Source organism: Gavialis gangeticus, unplaced genomic scaffold, assembly GCF_001723915.1.
Source record: "Gavialis gangeticus isolate Ggan-Ray unplaced genomic scaffold, GavGan_comp1, whole genome shotgun sequence".
NCBI classification, from domain to species: domain Eukaryota; kingdom Metazoa; phylum Chordata; order Crocodylia; family Gavialidae; genus Gavialis; species Gavialis gangeticus.
The window spans coordinates 11,337,404-11,351,801 of NW_017729012.1; the positions used below are offsets into that span (position 1 = coordinate 11,337,404).

General features: G+C 59.8%; 3 protein-coding genes across 3 annotated transcripts in view; all 3 read left to right on the top strand.

The window, feature by feature from the left end:
* The window catches only part of POLDIP2 (DNA polymerase delta interacting protein 2), a 13,967-nt gene extending 6,486 nt beyond the window's left edge, over positions 1-7,481 (top strand). Inside the window, exons 4-13 of the mRNA XM_019510983.1 lie at positions 430-527; positions 952-1,048; positions 1,474-1,549; positions 1,747-1,854; positions 2,085-2,221; positions 3,246-3,272; positions 3,445-3,570; positions 4,003-4,082; positions 4,930-6,458; positions 6,496-7,481. Coding sequence (XP_019366528.1) covers positions 430-527; positions 952-1,048; positions 1,474-1,549; positions 1,747-1,854; positions 2,085-2,221; positions 3,246-3,272; positions 3,445-3,570; positions 4,003-4,082; positions 4,930-5,044 — 864 coding nt within the window. The 3' untranslated portion in view covers positions 5,045-6,458; positions 6,496-7,481. The remainder of the gene's footprint in view (positions 1-429; positions 528-951; positions 1,049-1,473; positions 1,550-1,746; positions 1,855-2,084; positions 2,222-3,245; positions 3,273-3,444; positions 3,571-4,002; positions 4,083-4,929; positions 6,459-6,495) is intronic.
* A 1,687-nt stretch (positions 7,482-9,168) lies between these two features.
* On the top strand, positions 9,169-13,900 carry LOC109293177 (tyrosine kinase receptor Cad96Ca-like). Its single transcript, XM_019510984.1, has 11 exons — positions 9,169-9,778; positions 9,982-10,087; positions 10,272-10,455; positions 10,703-10,841; positions 11,147-11,245; positions 11,624-11,862; positions 11,913-12,035; positions 12,166-12,277; positions 12,793-12,892; positions 13,107-13,206; positions 13,570-13,900. The coding sequence occupies exons 1-11, from the start codon at positions 9,508-9,510 to the stop codon at positions 13,687-13,689; spliced, it is 1,593 nt and encodes a 530-aa protein (XP_019366529.1). The 5' UTR covers positions 9,169-9,507; the 3' UTR covers positions 13,690-13,900.
* A 289-nt stretch (positions 13,901-14,189) lies between these two features.
* Positions 14,190-14,398, top strand: part of TSR1 (TSR1, ribosome maturation factor) — a 6,459-nt gene continuing 6,250 nt past the window's right edge. The window contains exon 1 of the mRNA XM_019510985.1: positions 14,190-14,363. Within this exon, the coding sequence (XP_019366530.1) occupies positions 14,190-14,363 (174 nt within the window). The remainder of the gene's footprint in view (positions 14,364-14,398) is intronic.

Genomic DNA, 14,398 nt, shown 5'->3' on the forward strand with positions numbered 1-14,398 from the left:
GGGCAGGTGGGTGCGGGCGGCTGGAGGCCCGGGTCGGTCTCCGCTGTGTCGGCCGCGGTCGCTCTGCCGGTTTCCCAGGCGCTCTCGCCAGTGCCGGGCAGGGCCATGGAGCCCGCGCGCTGCCAGCTGGCACCTGGTCAGCTCGGTGCTGGGGAATCGCATCTGCGGCTCCAGCCTGCGCTCGCCGTGCCCTCCCCCGCCCTGTGGCTCCTGGCATTTGGGCATCAGCCAGAGTTTCGTGGGGCCAAGCCACGGTACTCTCTCGCCCCAAACCCTTGTCACCATCGTCGCAGGGCAAGAACCTTCCGCAATGCTTCATCAGTCTTGTCGCGGTAATAATCTGCGCCTTGACCCCTTTCCTCTCTGCTTTGCTGCTGCTCCTGCCTTGCTCGCCCAGTGCAGGTTCCAATTCCTGTTTTTCTTTTTCAGCTTTTCCTGCACAGCGTGTTCGGGTACCGTGGGATTGTTCTGTTCCCCTGGCAGGCCAGACTGTATGATCGGGATGTCACTTCCCCCGTCCAAGACAAGTAGGGTTCAAGTTTGCTCGTTTTCTATCCTAGTGTTGTCCTGCACCAGCCTCTCCCTGTTCTGTGTAGTCCCCAGGGCAGGAGCGGGGCAATGCCTTGAGCGTGCAGTGGCTGCAGGAGGATTGGGAGGGGTCTGTGCTTGGAAGAGAAATCACTTAGGTTGTGAATTTAGACTGGGTTGTCAGAAGGGCAAAGGTTTCAAGAAAGGCCGTATGCTGTTTGTGCCTGTTAAAAAAACGAGGGTCAAACGGCTCCCTCTGCTCTCCGCAGGGTGGGTTGACACAGGAGTGATGTGACATGGCCAGGCTGGCAGAGCTTTTCCTTGTAGGCGAGGCCCAAATATGAGCTTGGTGCTGGGGGTGGAGTCTTGTAGGAGCAGGACAGGAAAGGTGCTCTTGTGCTTAGCCTGCGCCTTTCTGTTTAGGAGCGAGAATGCAGCGGGTCACGGATCTAAAGAAGTTAAAGGCAAAACTCACACCTACTACCAGGTGCTGATAGATGCTCGGGATTGTCCGCACATAGTAAGTAACTGCAATAAGTTTGTGGGTGCCAAGGGACTCCTCACCTGTGTGAGTTGTCTGGGCACAGACAGCAGCTGATGGGGGGAGCATCTTTTCTGTGGCTGAAGTTGTCTACTCTGCTGGGAATGTTTCGGGGACAAACTGGCTGTTTGTTAGGTCACTGTTCTTCTGGGGAAGACAGGCGGGAGCAATGAACCATCGCTCTTCTGCATTAGACCGATTCGTCTCCCCGTGTCCACTTCCTTGGATGTTTGGATGCTTTGGGTTGGGAGTAGCTACAAAACCCTGTGGGTTTGGGTTGCAAGTCATCCTAGGAGAATTAACGCGGCGGAGGTGTTTTGACAGGAGCTGGGTGTGCATAATGAAACGGCTGGAAACTAACCTGCATTTCTGTGCATCTGTGGTATTAAATTGCCCTTCTTCAGTCTCAGAGGTCGCAGACAGAAGCAGTTACGTTCCTGGCAAATCACGATGACAGCAGAGCCCTCTATGCCATACCAGGTAAGGAAACATCTTCCTTGCAGATTCTTGAGGCATCTAATAGCTGTGGCTGGAGGCTAAGTGTGCTGATGCAGGGTTAGCAGTGAGGTGCTTTTTCCTGAGCTGGTCATGAACGAAGCTGATTTCCTTGCTCAGACTGCTTTGGATAGTTGCTTCATTTCGTGGTGTTTCATGGTTTACTTGGGCTTCTTGTTTAGGTTTGGACTACGTGAGCCATGAGGACATCCTTCCCTACAGCTCCACTGATCAGGTGCCCATTCAGCACGAGCTGTTTGAGAGGTTTCTCATATATGACCAGACAAAAGGTAACTTCCTGCTGCTGGAAGTCTGGCCTCAGTGAAGGCCGGGAGATGGGTGCGCTAGGAGGTCTTTGTCCTAGCTACAGTGTTTTACCGTGCTCCAGTACAGGAGCCAGGAGGTGGCTTCGTTCTAGCCGAGTCCATTCGGGTTGATCACTGCATCCATTCAAGGAGGGGGTGCCTGGGAGCATCTGTACCTGGTGTGCGATGTGGTCGTCTCTTTTCACTCCCTGCAGTTCCACCTTTTGTAGCAAGGGACACGTTGTGCGCGTGGCAAGAGAAGAACCATCCCTGGCTGGAGCTCTCTGATGTGCACCGGGAAACCACCGACAACATCCGGGTCACTGTCATCCCTTTCTACATGGGCATGAGGGTAGGTCTGACAGTGTGGTCATCCCCTGGTCACTGAAGCCATGCCCAGCCTTTCCAGGGTGGATACCACCTCAGAATCAGGTCTGCAGCCTCACTTGTTGGAGGACCTGACTTCTTGCCACACTTGCAATTACAAACAGGTGTCCCAGCATGGAAAGGTGAGGAGGGAAGGGTTGTGGGCAGCTCCCCCGCCTCATCCCGCCTGTTGCTTGTGACTGTGAAATGCCTTGGATGCTCTGTGAGAGCAGCTAGCAAACAGCAGGCGAGAAGTTTCACCGTGGGATCCAAAATCAACAGCACTGATGATACAGACCAAGTGCAGGTGAAACGACACCAGCACAGTCTGCTCTTCAGTGACACTTCTGCCCACAGCCTCGCTCTGTGGGATGTGACACCAGCAGGGTATTTCTCTTCTGTTAGCATTAATGGGAGAGGGTTCCCCTGACCCAGGGCTCTCTGTGTTCAGGAGAAATCCTTTGTTTCCTCGTGTTGATTCAACCATACTGTTTGGGGAGCAGAAACCAAAATAATAGCGTTTGTGCTAGCCAGCTGTATTTTTTTGGGATGGTCATCCGGGACTTTGTCCATGGAGATGTCCCGCTTCATAATAAAGAAGTTGTGAAGTCATGTGCTTGTAAGGCAGCTGCAAGCCGTGACATATAGGTCCTGATGGAATCATGGGTCTTGGTGCCACACTGATGTACAGCTCCTCCGACTGGGGAGTCGAGTACGCAGCACAAGGCAGAGTTAGGCGTCTCCTAGCACTGACGCAGGTGCTGGTGTCCCATCAGACCCCCATTGCTGAGGGGTCCTGTAGGGCTGTCTGGTCACAGTCACACTTGCCGAGCACAGGGCAGGGCCAGCAGGCAGCTGACCGGGACTAGTAAGGACTGACTTGGGCAGCACCTTGTGCTGCATTCCCATGTGGCTTGTCTGTGCCTGGCACTGTGAGACAGTGTCCTCTGTGCTTGTGCACTGCTGATAGCTGAAGGGCATTCTCTAAAGTCACTTCTTTCCTTTGACAGGAAGCCCAGAATTCACATGTCTATTGGGTAAGTGCTGCTCAACACCTTGGGGAGGGAGTTCTGTTGCTGTGGGGAAATTTGCCCTACTGCTGTCATACATCTTGGGGAGGGAAGCTCTGAGTTGGTGATTCCCAGTACCCATGTTGTTGGCTACTGGTAGCTCGCTCTGGCTCTCGCTAACTGATTGTCTTGTGTCCAGTGGCGCTATTGTATCCGCTTGGAGAACCTTGACAATGAAGTGGTGCAGCTCCGAGAACGGCACTGGAGGATATTTAGCTTATCTGGCACCTTGGAAACTGTCCGGGGCCGAGGAGTGGTAGGACGGGTAAGCACTGCCTGGATCCTGTTGTGAAACAGCTTGTCCTTGGGGCCACTTCTCTAGGGGCTGAGTCTCCAGGATGTCACACCCAGAGGCAGCAGGGAGAGCGTGTTTTATGGAAGAACCTATGAGCAGTTTTTCCCAGGCTGTTCAGTGTGTGGGAAGGAGCTCAGCCAGATGTTTGTTTCTGGACATGCAGTCATCTAACCAGGGCTTGAGATGGGATGGTAGGTCAGGGAATTGCAGGTGTAAGGCTCGAACTGCTTCCAGCGCATGGGTGGTGATGGCCCTGAGGGCTGCAGGAGGTGGGGTAGGGGAGCAATTGCCAGGTGGCTTCTCATAGCCAGCAGAGTTTTGCAAAGCAGATTTCCTGTCAAGAGCTGGCTGAGGAGAAATCGAAAGGTGCTCAATTAATGCGTGGGTTCTATATCTCCTTAGGAGCCAGTCTTATCCAAAGAGCAACCAGCGTTCCAGTACAGCAGTCATGTCTCCTTGCAAGCATCCAGTGGCCACATGTGGTAAGAAATATGCACTGTCGTGGCACTGGGCGGGCTGCACTACAGAACCACTCACGACCTGGAGCTGGCAGGGCTCAGAAGTGGGTAGGGGTGGGAACAGACTAGTGGCTGCCTATCTGCAGGCTAGTCCCCGGTGACTCCAGAAGTCTCTGCTGGCCCGAGGTTGGCGTGAGCTGTAAACTGGTTCCCTCTACCCGAGTGTGTGCCAGGCTCAGAAAGCAGGAGGAAGCTGGAAAGGCTCCAGCTCTGTGTTTGGTTCTCCACCATGTACTGCATGCAGAGGTCGTGGCTTCAGGCTGATGCATGCATAGCAAGTTCTGCCCTCGGGCTGCTTGTAGGGAGCCTGGCTTTACTGCACTGTCACCTTTCCCAAGAGCCAGGCTGTGAAACCCTGTGTCCACAAAGAGACCCTGCAGAAGCCAGTCTGCATCAGCACAGCCAGCCTTTCGCTGACTACCCAGCTGCAGGCTGCTGGTCTTAGTGCCATGGCTAGGAAATTACTGCATGACTGGACCTGTTGGCAGACTCGATTGAGATGGGTCCTGCCCTGCTCTCCTGTGGTTGCCTAACTCATGCTAAAACTTGATGCAGGCTACCTGAGTTGTGCCTGCCCCTCCTAGAAGCCCATGGAGTGGTGCAGCCTTTGTGTGTTGAGAATGCACTGAACTGCCCAAAAGCCTTGTCACAGGTGAGCTGCCCTGGTACAGGGATGTGTTCCTGCCACTGGGCTGGACCTAGAAGGCAGCCACAGCCCCAGGGTGGGGCAGAGCTGATGCTTTTGCACTGCTGCCCCGTGACAGCTTGTGTTCACAGGCCGGCCTGTCTGGTCTTTGCCTTGGTCTTGCAGGGGCACTTTTCGCTTTGAGAAGCCCGACGGCTCCCACTTCGATGTGCGAATCCCCCCCTTCTCCCTGGAAAGCAACAAGGATGAGAAGACTCCCCCGTCCGGTCTGCACTGGTAGAGTCATAGAGCATGGACCGCCGGGGAGCACAGAGCCCTGCTCCCGAGCGCAGTGCAGCCAGGATGCAGCATTTTGACACCTTTAAATCATTCTGTTCTAACCGCTGTCTCAGGAGAGTGTTTTGAACTCTGGTGTTGACTCGCTCGGGCTGCATGTGAGTGGTATAAGTTGTAACAGTTGCCCCTTCCCTTTGTTTGCGGTGCCTGCCAGGGCCTGAGCTGGCATCTGAGGGCCTGCGCTCCTGCAGCAGTCAGGCCTGGTGCTTTCCCAGCCTCCTGTGAGTTCTTTAGCACGTGAGGTTTCCCTCTAAACTGGCCCTCTTACAGGCAGGCAGCCACTCTTCTCCATGCCCCAAAGCTTGCTCTTCTGTCCCACCTGCCCCAGCTAGGCCTGTGCAGCGCTCAGCCAGCTCAGCTCACACCTCTTGCTTTGCAGCTCAGTCCCAGCAGTGGCTGAAATGCAGACATTTCCCTGGGTGCAGCCCTTGCTGGTGCAGTCTGCTTGCTGCTGTCTGGAGCTGCATTCTGAGCAGAGACACTTGCGGGGGCTCAGCTTGTGCTGCTGCTGCGTTGGTTTGGTGAGAGCCAGAGCGTGGTGGGGTGGGCAGCAGGTGCAGAGCAGGTTGTCACTGCTCTTTGCATGCTCGGAGCTGAGCTAAAAGTCATAGGAAGGAGCCCCCCACCCCCGGCTGAACTGTAGAAGTGTGTGCCTCGCTGCCAGTGCTGAAGCTGTTTTCCTGCTCATATGTACCCGAGAGTCCCCACGGCCGTGGTGCCCTGGCCTAGTGAGCGCTGCTGGGACACGAAGGTTCCCTCCTTGCAGAGCTGGAGCCACCGCTTGGCTTCAGTGAGGTGGTGCCCAGCCTGCAGCACAGCAAAGCTGAATTCTAGGTCCTAGCACACGGGCTGTGACCTCCTCGCTGCAGACTGAGCTAGCTGCACGCTGCTTCACTTGCTGCCTGGAGGCAGGTCTGCATTCCCTCTCGGCTGGTGCCTGCATAGAGCTGTAGGGGTTTGTTTTAGGATGTGAAGGCCCTGCACTGCTCTCCTACCCAGGGGTTGTCCTTCTGCAGCTGGGTCTGAGGTCTTGGCAGCCCTCTGAACCTGGGGCAGATTTGCAGGAGCTTAAGGCACAGTGGAGAGACTCTTGCATTGAACCTGCAGCTGGTGACCTCAGGCGCTGCCTCCCTGTGCATGCTGAGACTGGAAGCAGGCATGGGTTTGCAGAGCGCCCAAGGATCAGGCTGCCCACAGGGCCAGTCTCATCCTGTTTTCCCTTCTCTGCCTGCTCTGGCCCCCCCCCCCAAAACTGACTCCCCACTATGAAGCCAGGCTGTGTCTGTGGAGCATAAGGGTCTTCCAGCAGAACTGGTCACAAAGCTTCTCTTCCCCTGCCCTCCCTGGGTGCCTGCTAAGTGGGAGCTGCCCTGAAGTAGGACTGGTAGAGCCCAGAGCCCTCATCCAGGAAAAGCTGCGTCTTGGCACTCTTCCCCCTTGAAAAGCCCCCACACAGTCCCTTTTTGTGACCTGTTGCTTTCTCTGAGCAGTCCCCTTGTCTGCAGGGTCTAAAGGGCAGCAGGGCTGCTGTGGTTGCTTCCTCTGAACAACCGCCCTTCAGAAATAGCATCGCTAGCAACCTGTGCTGTGCCCCAGTAAGATGAGTGGGCCGAGAGAAACCAGCTGCTTACAGGGCTGCGGTTTCCTCCCTTTCATCCCTTCATTTCCTGACTTCTCTGCTATCAGACATGGCATGTGCAGCCCCTGGGGTCCTAGTGGGGGAAGGTAGTGGGGCGACAGGACTGGCTGTTGCTAGCGGGTGGCGTGAGCATGTGTTTGGCTCCTGGTGTGTGTTGTTTTGAGTTACAGCAGTGGGTGGCTGGCAGCACCTCACCCCGTCCCGTGCTAAAGCCCCTTGGGAACAGCCCTTTGGGAGGCACTGTCAGCAAGGCAGGGAACTGGCAGCTGCTCAATGGAGAGTGGAGCAGCAGCTGCCCTGCCTGTGCCGTGGACTGTTTGGGCATTTGTTCGGTCACCTCTCACACTGGGTTTTTGGGCTGCCAACAGGTCTAACCTTGTCAGGAGCAGAGCAGAGCAGGGGGTGCCCCCATGGAGGGTTGTGCGGGGGGGTTGCGGGGGGTACAATGTTTGCTCTGAGGCCGTACCCAGGGGCAGAGCACTGCTGGGGCTCCAGTCAACCCAGTAGCGTGAGTTCAGGGCTGGCTGGATGCAAGCAGGATCTTGGCTAACCAGCATGTGCTCAGGGGTGACGCAGCCCAGGGGCCCTTGCATGGGTTGGTTTGATGGCTTCTTCCCGCTGGGGCTAGTGGGGAATGGCAGAGCTCGGGAAGCTGCAGCCAGGCTCGCAGAGTTGCGCAAGGGCTGGCTTCACTGTCTGTAAATAACTGTACAAATCACTAGTCAATAAAGCATTGAAGGAACTGGTGCACCTGTGGCTCTGATTCCCTGCGGGTGCCCCCTCCCCCCTGCGGTGCTTTGCTCTGGCCCCTCTGCCCAGCAGGTTAGGCTCTGCAGACCCTGACTTTGTCGGCGCCCTGCAGCGATGCCAGGGCCCTGACCACATGGCTCAGGGTTTGACTCCAGGTTGGAGCTGTTGACACTGTGCTGGTTCCCTCCTAGCTTCCAGCCCTGCATGTCCCACCTGGAGGGACAGAAACCGGTGTCCTGTCTGTGCCATCAGTCCTAGGGAAGTGTCCTTTGGCCATATTGTGTCCTTGGGAGAGCTCTGAGGCTTTTGGGAGCATTGGGTTTGCCAGCCAAGGGAAGAAAGACCTGCTCCAGCCAGTATGTGGATACCCAGAGGTTCCCAGTTAGAGTCCTTGCTCCTCTGCTCGGGGTCAGGTTTACTGCCAAGTTTGGGGTCAGGAAGGGATTCTTCCCAGGCCAGTGCTGGCGTTTGGGGTCCAGGCCCTGCAGCTTTGTAAGGGTCTGCAGTGGTGACTTCAGGAGTTTCTCGGGTAGCTGGGTGCCATGAGTGCAGGGCACTGGCTTCCATGGCCAGGGGTCCCTTCTAGTCCTGTGTGCTTCACATCTTAACAAGCTCCTGGCCTGCAGTTGGGAGCAAGGGAGTCGTTCCTTCGGTGGCTGGAAGGTGAGTATAAGCAGGGCCATGGACAGAAATGAGTCTGCTCTCTGAGTGCCGTCAGCTCGGCCAGACTGCAGGGAGGGAGAACCAAAGACCACTGCTGTGGCCCTTAGACGAGGTGCCCGTGAAGCGGACCCCAGCCCTGTAACAAGTTCAAGAACAGAGCCTTTGAGACAGCAGCTGGCGAGAGCGAATCTGGAAGGCAGGGCCCCCGCAGGCCCACGTGTCCTGGACGCGGAGGAAGGTGGCTGGCTAGTGGCAGCGGGTACGCTGAGAGTTCAGAAAAACACCCGGTAGGCAGACGGCACAGGAAGCCCAGCTCTGTTCCAGTCAGACGGCCGCATTTCCCCCACAGCAGCAGGGCTGCGAGCTGGGGGACAACAGCACAGCAAAACCTCAGCCCCATTTCCTCTCATCGTGAGGCATGCTGAAGAAATGCTCCTGGGCTGGACGCAGAAGCGCAGATGCAGAGGTGCCTGGGAGGCTGAGGCCAGGCGCTGATGGGCAGGTGAGTCACAGCTTGGTCCTTGCTGCAAAGCTGTTTTTCCGCTCTCTGGGGAGGCGTCAGACTCTCCCAACAGCCCCTGAGGGATTCACAGCTCGTGAGCTAGTCTTGCTGGGCACTGGGGATGAACCCTGCTTCCCCGGCTCCCTGCTTCCAGCAGGCTCCTTTGCCCAGCTGGCCAGAGGGGTTGCAGGTGAGCTGTCCAGCACTGCTTCCCTCTCCAACCTGGGGACAGGTGTGCTGCTTGTGTGCCCTCAGGCTGCTGGAAGGGCCTTTGCAAGGTCCTGCCAGCGCTGCCCCATAGCCAGTGGCACAGTCCATGCAGGAGCTAGGGGCTCCCTTCTCATGGGGCAGTCAGCTCCACAGGGCCCCTGCACCGGGCCTCCCCTGCCAGGGGGGTTATTCATATCCTGAGGGTCCTCTGCCTTTCTCCCGGGTTGTGTCTCCTTGATGGGCTAGGGAGACGAGCGTTGGGTGCTTCTCAGGCTGCCTGACGGATGCTGTGGCTGGACCTGCCTGCCTCTCCCATGACTGTTTGGGACAGCAGGTCCCCCCCAACTCCCAGGGTCCCTGGCCCGGGACATGCCAGGAGGAACCAGGCAGCCCCCACATGGTCTCTGAGGGAGGAGGACAGACTAGCTCAGTGTGTGGGAGGCTGAGGACAGGCATTGAGTCACTTGCTCTGTGGCCACGGCACAGCGGCTGCATCAGTCTCCTCGGTGCTGGGGGGCCCTGGGGGAGTTTCCATGTCACCGTGGACAGGGCTTTCCCAGGTACATGCAGTCAGCCCTGCTCAGCCTAGAGGGATGGCTGTCCCCATGGCCCAGAGGACAAGCTTGGCTGCACAGGGTCCCTGATGCTGGTTGCTTGGTCCGATCATCTGTATCCCACCTCACCTAGGCCTGGTCGTGCCTGCGTGCTACGGCCCGGGCAGGCTCTTGCATCCACACGTGCATGCCCAGGGGATGTGACTTGTGACTCGGGCTTTGCTTGCAGGCATGAGAGAGCAGTGACAGGGAATTCCATGGGCGCGGGGTCCTCCCTCTCCTCCGCCAGCCCCACAGCTGAGACCCTGGCTCTGCTCAACCCTGCGACCCAGGACAGTACCCAGCAGTCGCCCAGCACGGGTAAGGCCAGCCACCAGTGCAGTGCCGTCATGCTGTCTAGGGCCTGCTCCTGCTGCCAGGGGCAGAGACCTCATGGGCTGGCCCTGGAGTCGTGGGAAGTGTGCAGCACTGAAGGTGTCAGGGGAGGAGGGTGTGGAAGGCTGGGTCTGGGCCGTGAGCTCTTGTGGGACTGCAACTGCAAAGCTGTTTCCGCTCGTCCTCAGGTGGGTCCCCGGAAAAACCAGTCTCTGCCCTCTGCCCCTACATCATCCCCCCTGTGGTTGTGGTCCTGCTGGGCCTGTCCGTGGCTGCTGCAGTGCTCTGCAGGAGGTAGGTCTGCCTGTGTCTGCCTGCTGCCCTCTCGCTCCAGAGAGCACAGGCTCCTGGCCACCAGTTTGGCCTCTGCACTAGGGATCCACTGCAGGACACCCCTCAGCAGCCCAGTGCTGCCACTCCCTGCCATTGCCTTGGATGGGCAGGCGCCAGGGTCACCTGGAGTCTCTCTCACCCCCAGGCACTGCCGGACTTCAGGCAGGCACCTGAGCCAGGATGACATCCGCGCTGCCGAAGTGGGGGTTCCCCAAATCCAGCCCATCATGGGGGGGTGCCAGCAGGGGGCTTCCAGGCCCCTGGCAGGGGGTGCATGGCACCCGCTGAGGGAGGCACGCACCTCCTTCAAGATGTGGAGACACAAGCAGGTGAGTCCAAGCTGGGGCCTGCAGCTGGCTGCTGCAGAAACCTGGACCCTAGAGATCTTGCTGCTGCTCCAGATGGCTCCCCACAGCTCTGCCATCTGCGTGGAGGTGGTTGCGGCCACTCCCCCGCTGTGTTCTGCCCTGCAGCAGTGCCAGCACCCTCCCAGCAGCAGCAGCAAGAGGCCACACGGGTGCTCTGCCCCGTGTGGGGTGGGCAGACCATGCAGGTGCTCTGACCTGTGCTTTCCAGGGCCTGGCCCGTGCCCTGCAGGGCATGGCCCTCATGGAGCTGATCAAGGATGGCAAGCACGGCCAGTTCTACCGCGCCAGGCTGAGCACTGGGAGCCGCCGGGGTCACAAGCTGGTCACCTGCAAGATTGGGCGCCGGGGTGAGGAAATGGTTCCGTCTTCTCCTTCTTCCAGAGCCCCCAGCCCAGGGCTGAGCTGGGCACCAGGGTGGGAGGTGCAGCACAAGTGCCAGTGCTGGGCAGAGCTCGTCCCCGCTTTGGGCCTGCCATCCAGAGAGCGAGCCCAGCAAGCTGCCCAGGGCACTGCTGTGGACTCTGGAGCCTGCGCCAGGGATGCGGGAGCACCTGAGAGGTGGCAGAACGTAGTGGATGGGGGCAGGACTGGCCACCCACACAGCTGAGGGTGGCTGTGCTCAGCCCCTACCATGTGCCCATGGCTTCCCCAGGCCTGCCGGCAGCACGAATGGAGCTGGAGGTGAGGATCCTGACGACGCTGGGCTACCACAAGCACATCTTGCAGCTCCTGGAGTGGAATATGGAGCAAGGTAAGGGGAGGAGGAGGGGAGCCCAGCTCTTCCCGCCGATGCTGTGACACCCTGCTGTGCCATAGGGTCCCCAGGTGACCCTGGACAGGTCTCTGGGCCCTGTCCATCCAGGGGAGATTGCCCAGCCCTGCCTCGCCTGACACAGGTGAGGACAGAGGCCTGCAAGGCCCTGGATGCTGCTTCTATGTCAGGTAGGCCATGAGCCACCAAGGCTGCTGGCAGCAGGGTAGAGCCACCCCTCACTGCAGGGAGGAGCAGATGGGGCCTTTCCGAGTGCCTTGGTTCAGCAATGGGGTGCGAAGGGCAGCGGCTGCTCTGGGGCCGCGCTGCTAAGCCTGGGGTCCATGTGGCACTGACCTGCTGCCACTCCTTTTGCAGAGCCCTATGTGCTGATCCTGGAGCACGCCGGCCTTGGCACGCTGCGCACCTTCCTCCGCTCCCGCCGGGAGCAGCTGCGCAGCTGTGGGGACCTGCAGGCTCTGCTCACCATGGTGGCTTACCACATCTCCCTGGGCATGAAGCACATCGCCGACAAGCAGGCAAGTGCCGGCAGGTGGGTCCACAGCTCAGGGGAACCCACAAGTCTGGGTGAGCTGCAGGGTGGCAGGGAGCAGAAGGCAAGGTCTCACTCAGCTGCTCATACGCTGGCCCTGGCCTGTCCCCACAGGTGCTGCATCGGGACCTAGCACTTCGCAACATCCTGGTCAGTGCATTCCCGCATGGGTGCAAGATCACTGAGTTCGGGCTGGCCAGGGAGCTGGGCCATGAGGGCTCCCTCCGGCACCCAAAGGTAGGAGGCTGCATCTCGGCCTCTGCAGAGGCAGGCATGGATGGTGGACCAAGCTCTGAGCCGAGCTCTCCCAACTGGTGCTGGCCTCCGATGCTCCTGCCTCCCCTGCCATGAGCTGTCCACATTGCAGGTGGAGGTCCCCTTGCGCTGGTACCCCCCCGAGTACTTCCGAGAGAGCGTCTATGGCCTGGCTGGTGATGTCTGGGCCTTTGGGATCGTGCTGTGGGAGATGGAGATGCTAGGTATCGCTCCAAGAGCTGGGCCCCACTTGGGTTTCATTGGGGGGGTGCACATGTGCACGCACACACACGTGCAGGGTGCGATACCCAGAGCACAGCAGCTCTCCTGGGATCCTGCCTGCTGGAAACAGCCTTGGGCATAGAGTCATGCTCTGCATGAGCTGCTGCAGGCCAGCATATGCCTCTGGGAGTGTTGCGTCACCTGGTGCAGCTGAGTAGGGAAAGAGGAGGCTGAGACTCCCTGACGGTTCTCGCTTGCTTGGCTTTGTGGTGAACCAGGTCCCTCAACCATTTGAGCAGCGTGAGTGCACGTGCTGATGTGTGGACGAGGACAGGAACTTTGGGAATAGCCCTGTGCTGCTGGGAGGGGAAAGTCCAATAGGAGGGGACAGGGTCCCGTTTCCTGCAGCAAGAAGGGTATAACACCCCGGCTGGGCTTGGGCCTGTGCCCTGTGCAGACTGGCAGGGCAAAGGCAAGCCTTGGTACAGGTGGGTGACCCCCTGGTTTCCCCTTGCAGGCTGCTCCCCATACCCGTACCTGGACAACTCTGAGACAGTGATGTTCCAAGTGTGCTCGGGGTACCGGATGAGCAGGCCACCTGGATGCAGACAGCAAATGTGAGCAGGGCAGGGTGTGTTCCTTGGCTCTGCCTGCCTCGGCCAGGGGCTCCTGGCTGGGGAATGGCACAGTCCAGTCAGCAGCAGCTGGGGCGTGAAGGGTGCAGGGCTGCCTCCCTGCCCCAGCACAGTGGGGTAGACTTGGGACCTGGGCCACAGCAGCTGTTAACCTAGGGGTGTGCTTGGGCCTGACTCCCTGCTGTGCGTGCCCCAGTTCCAGGCTCATGGAGCAGTGCTGGGCTGACGACCCCCGTGAACGGCCGCCCTTCTCTGCTATTGCCCAGGAGCTGGAGGACATCGTGGAGGAGGATGCGGTGAGAGCACTTGCCCTTTAAGGATCTTACAGTCTCCCTTCCAGGCTCTGCTGATCCCTGCACTTTCCTCCCCAGAGCCTTGGGGCTGTCCTGGAGTCTGGGGTAGTCGCTAACCCGCTGGGGCTGGCTCCCGGCAAACAGCTCCTGCTCAAGCAAGGCCTGGCTCCAAAGGACAGCAGCAGGACGGACGTCGGGGCACTTTGCCTAGCGAGCAGCAGGCTCCTGTGGGGATTAATAGGTTCCTGGGGACTCCTGCAGCTGCTTCCGCACTGTTATGGGGTGGAGCAAAGTGCAGTGCTGGTGTTTTGAACAGCGCCGGGGCTGCTGCTCGCCCAGCTGATGTCTCCTGCTCCTTGTCCTCAGGACTACCTGCAGCTGGAGGACAGCCGCCAACCCCAGGGCCCGTCCCTGCTGCCAGCCTCTCTGAGTACAGCCGGGGGGCTGGTGGGCGACAGGGACGCCAGAGCCGGGCTCTACACCTGAGAAGCCGCGGCCTGGGGCATGAACGGCTGCACTGGCACCTGAGACAGGGCGCTGAGCTGAACCGGGTCGCGCCCGCGCGCAGGGCAGCAAAACCCTGCCGCGTCGGAGCGGGGCACGGACAGCGCCGCGCCTGGGACGTGGAAGGAGAAGCTTCGCCGCCTGCAGCCCAGCCGCATCGCCCTGCTGAGGCAGAGGGACCTGCCGCCGGACTCAGGCTGCGCCTGGGGGCTCCTGGCAGCTTCCCCTGCCCCTCCCGGGGCAGCGAGCTGCGGGCACGTGTCACTCCGGGCGGCAATGGGGGCGGCCACGAATAAAAAACCGTCTCGCTACCTCCCGCCCTCGCCTCGCTTTCTCGCCGCGGGGCCTCCCAGGGGCGGGCCGCCCGGCCACGTGCGCCGGAGGGACACCCGGAAGCGGGGCGGAAGTGGGCGAGCACCACTGCGGGGGAGGGGCGGAAGTGCAAGGTGCCCCGGACGCGGAAGTGTCGGGGCAGTATCAAGATGGCGGTCCCCGGTGCGGCGGTGGCCGCGCACCGGCCCGGCGCCCTGAAGCAGCAGAACAAGCCGCACAAGGGTGGGAGGCACCGGGGGGGCGGCCAGCGCCGCGCGCCGGGTGAGTCGCGTCCGCTTCCGGCTTCCCCGGCACTCCGTGGCTGCGTGCGCGCCGCCCACGTGGTGCTTTCCCACCCGCGCTCACCGCCGCTTACCCC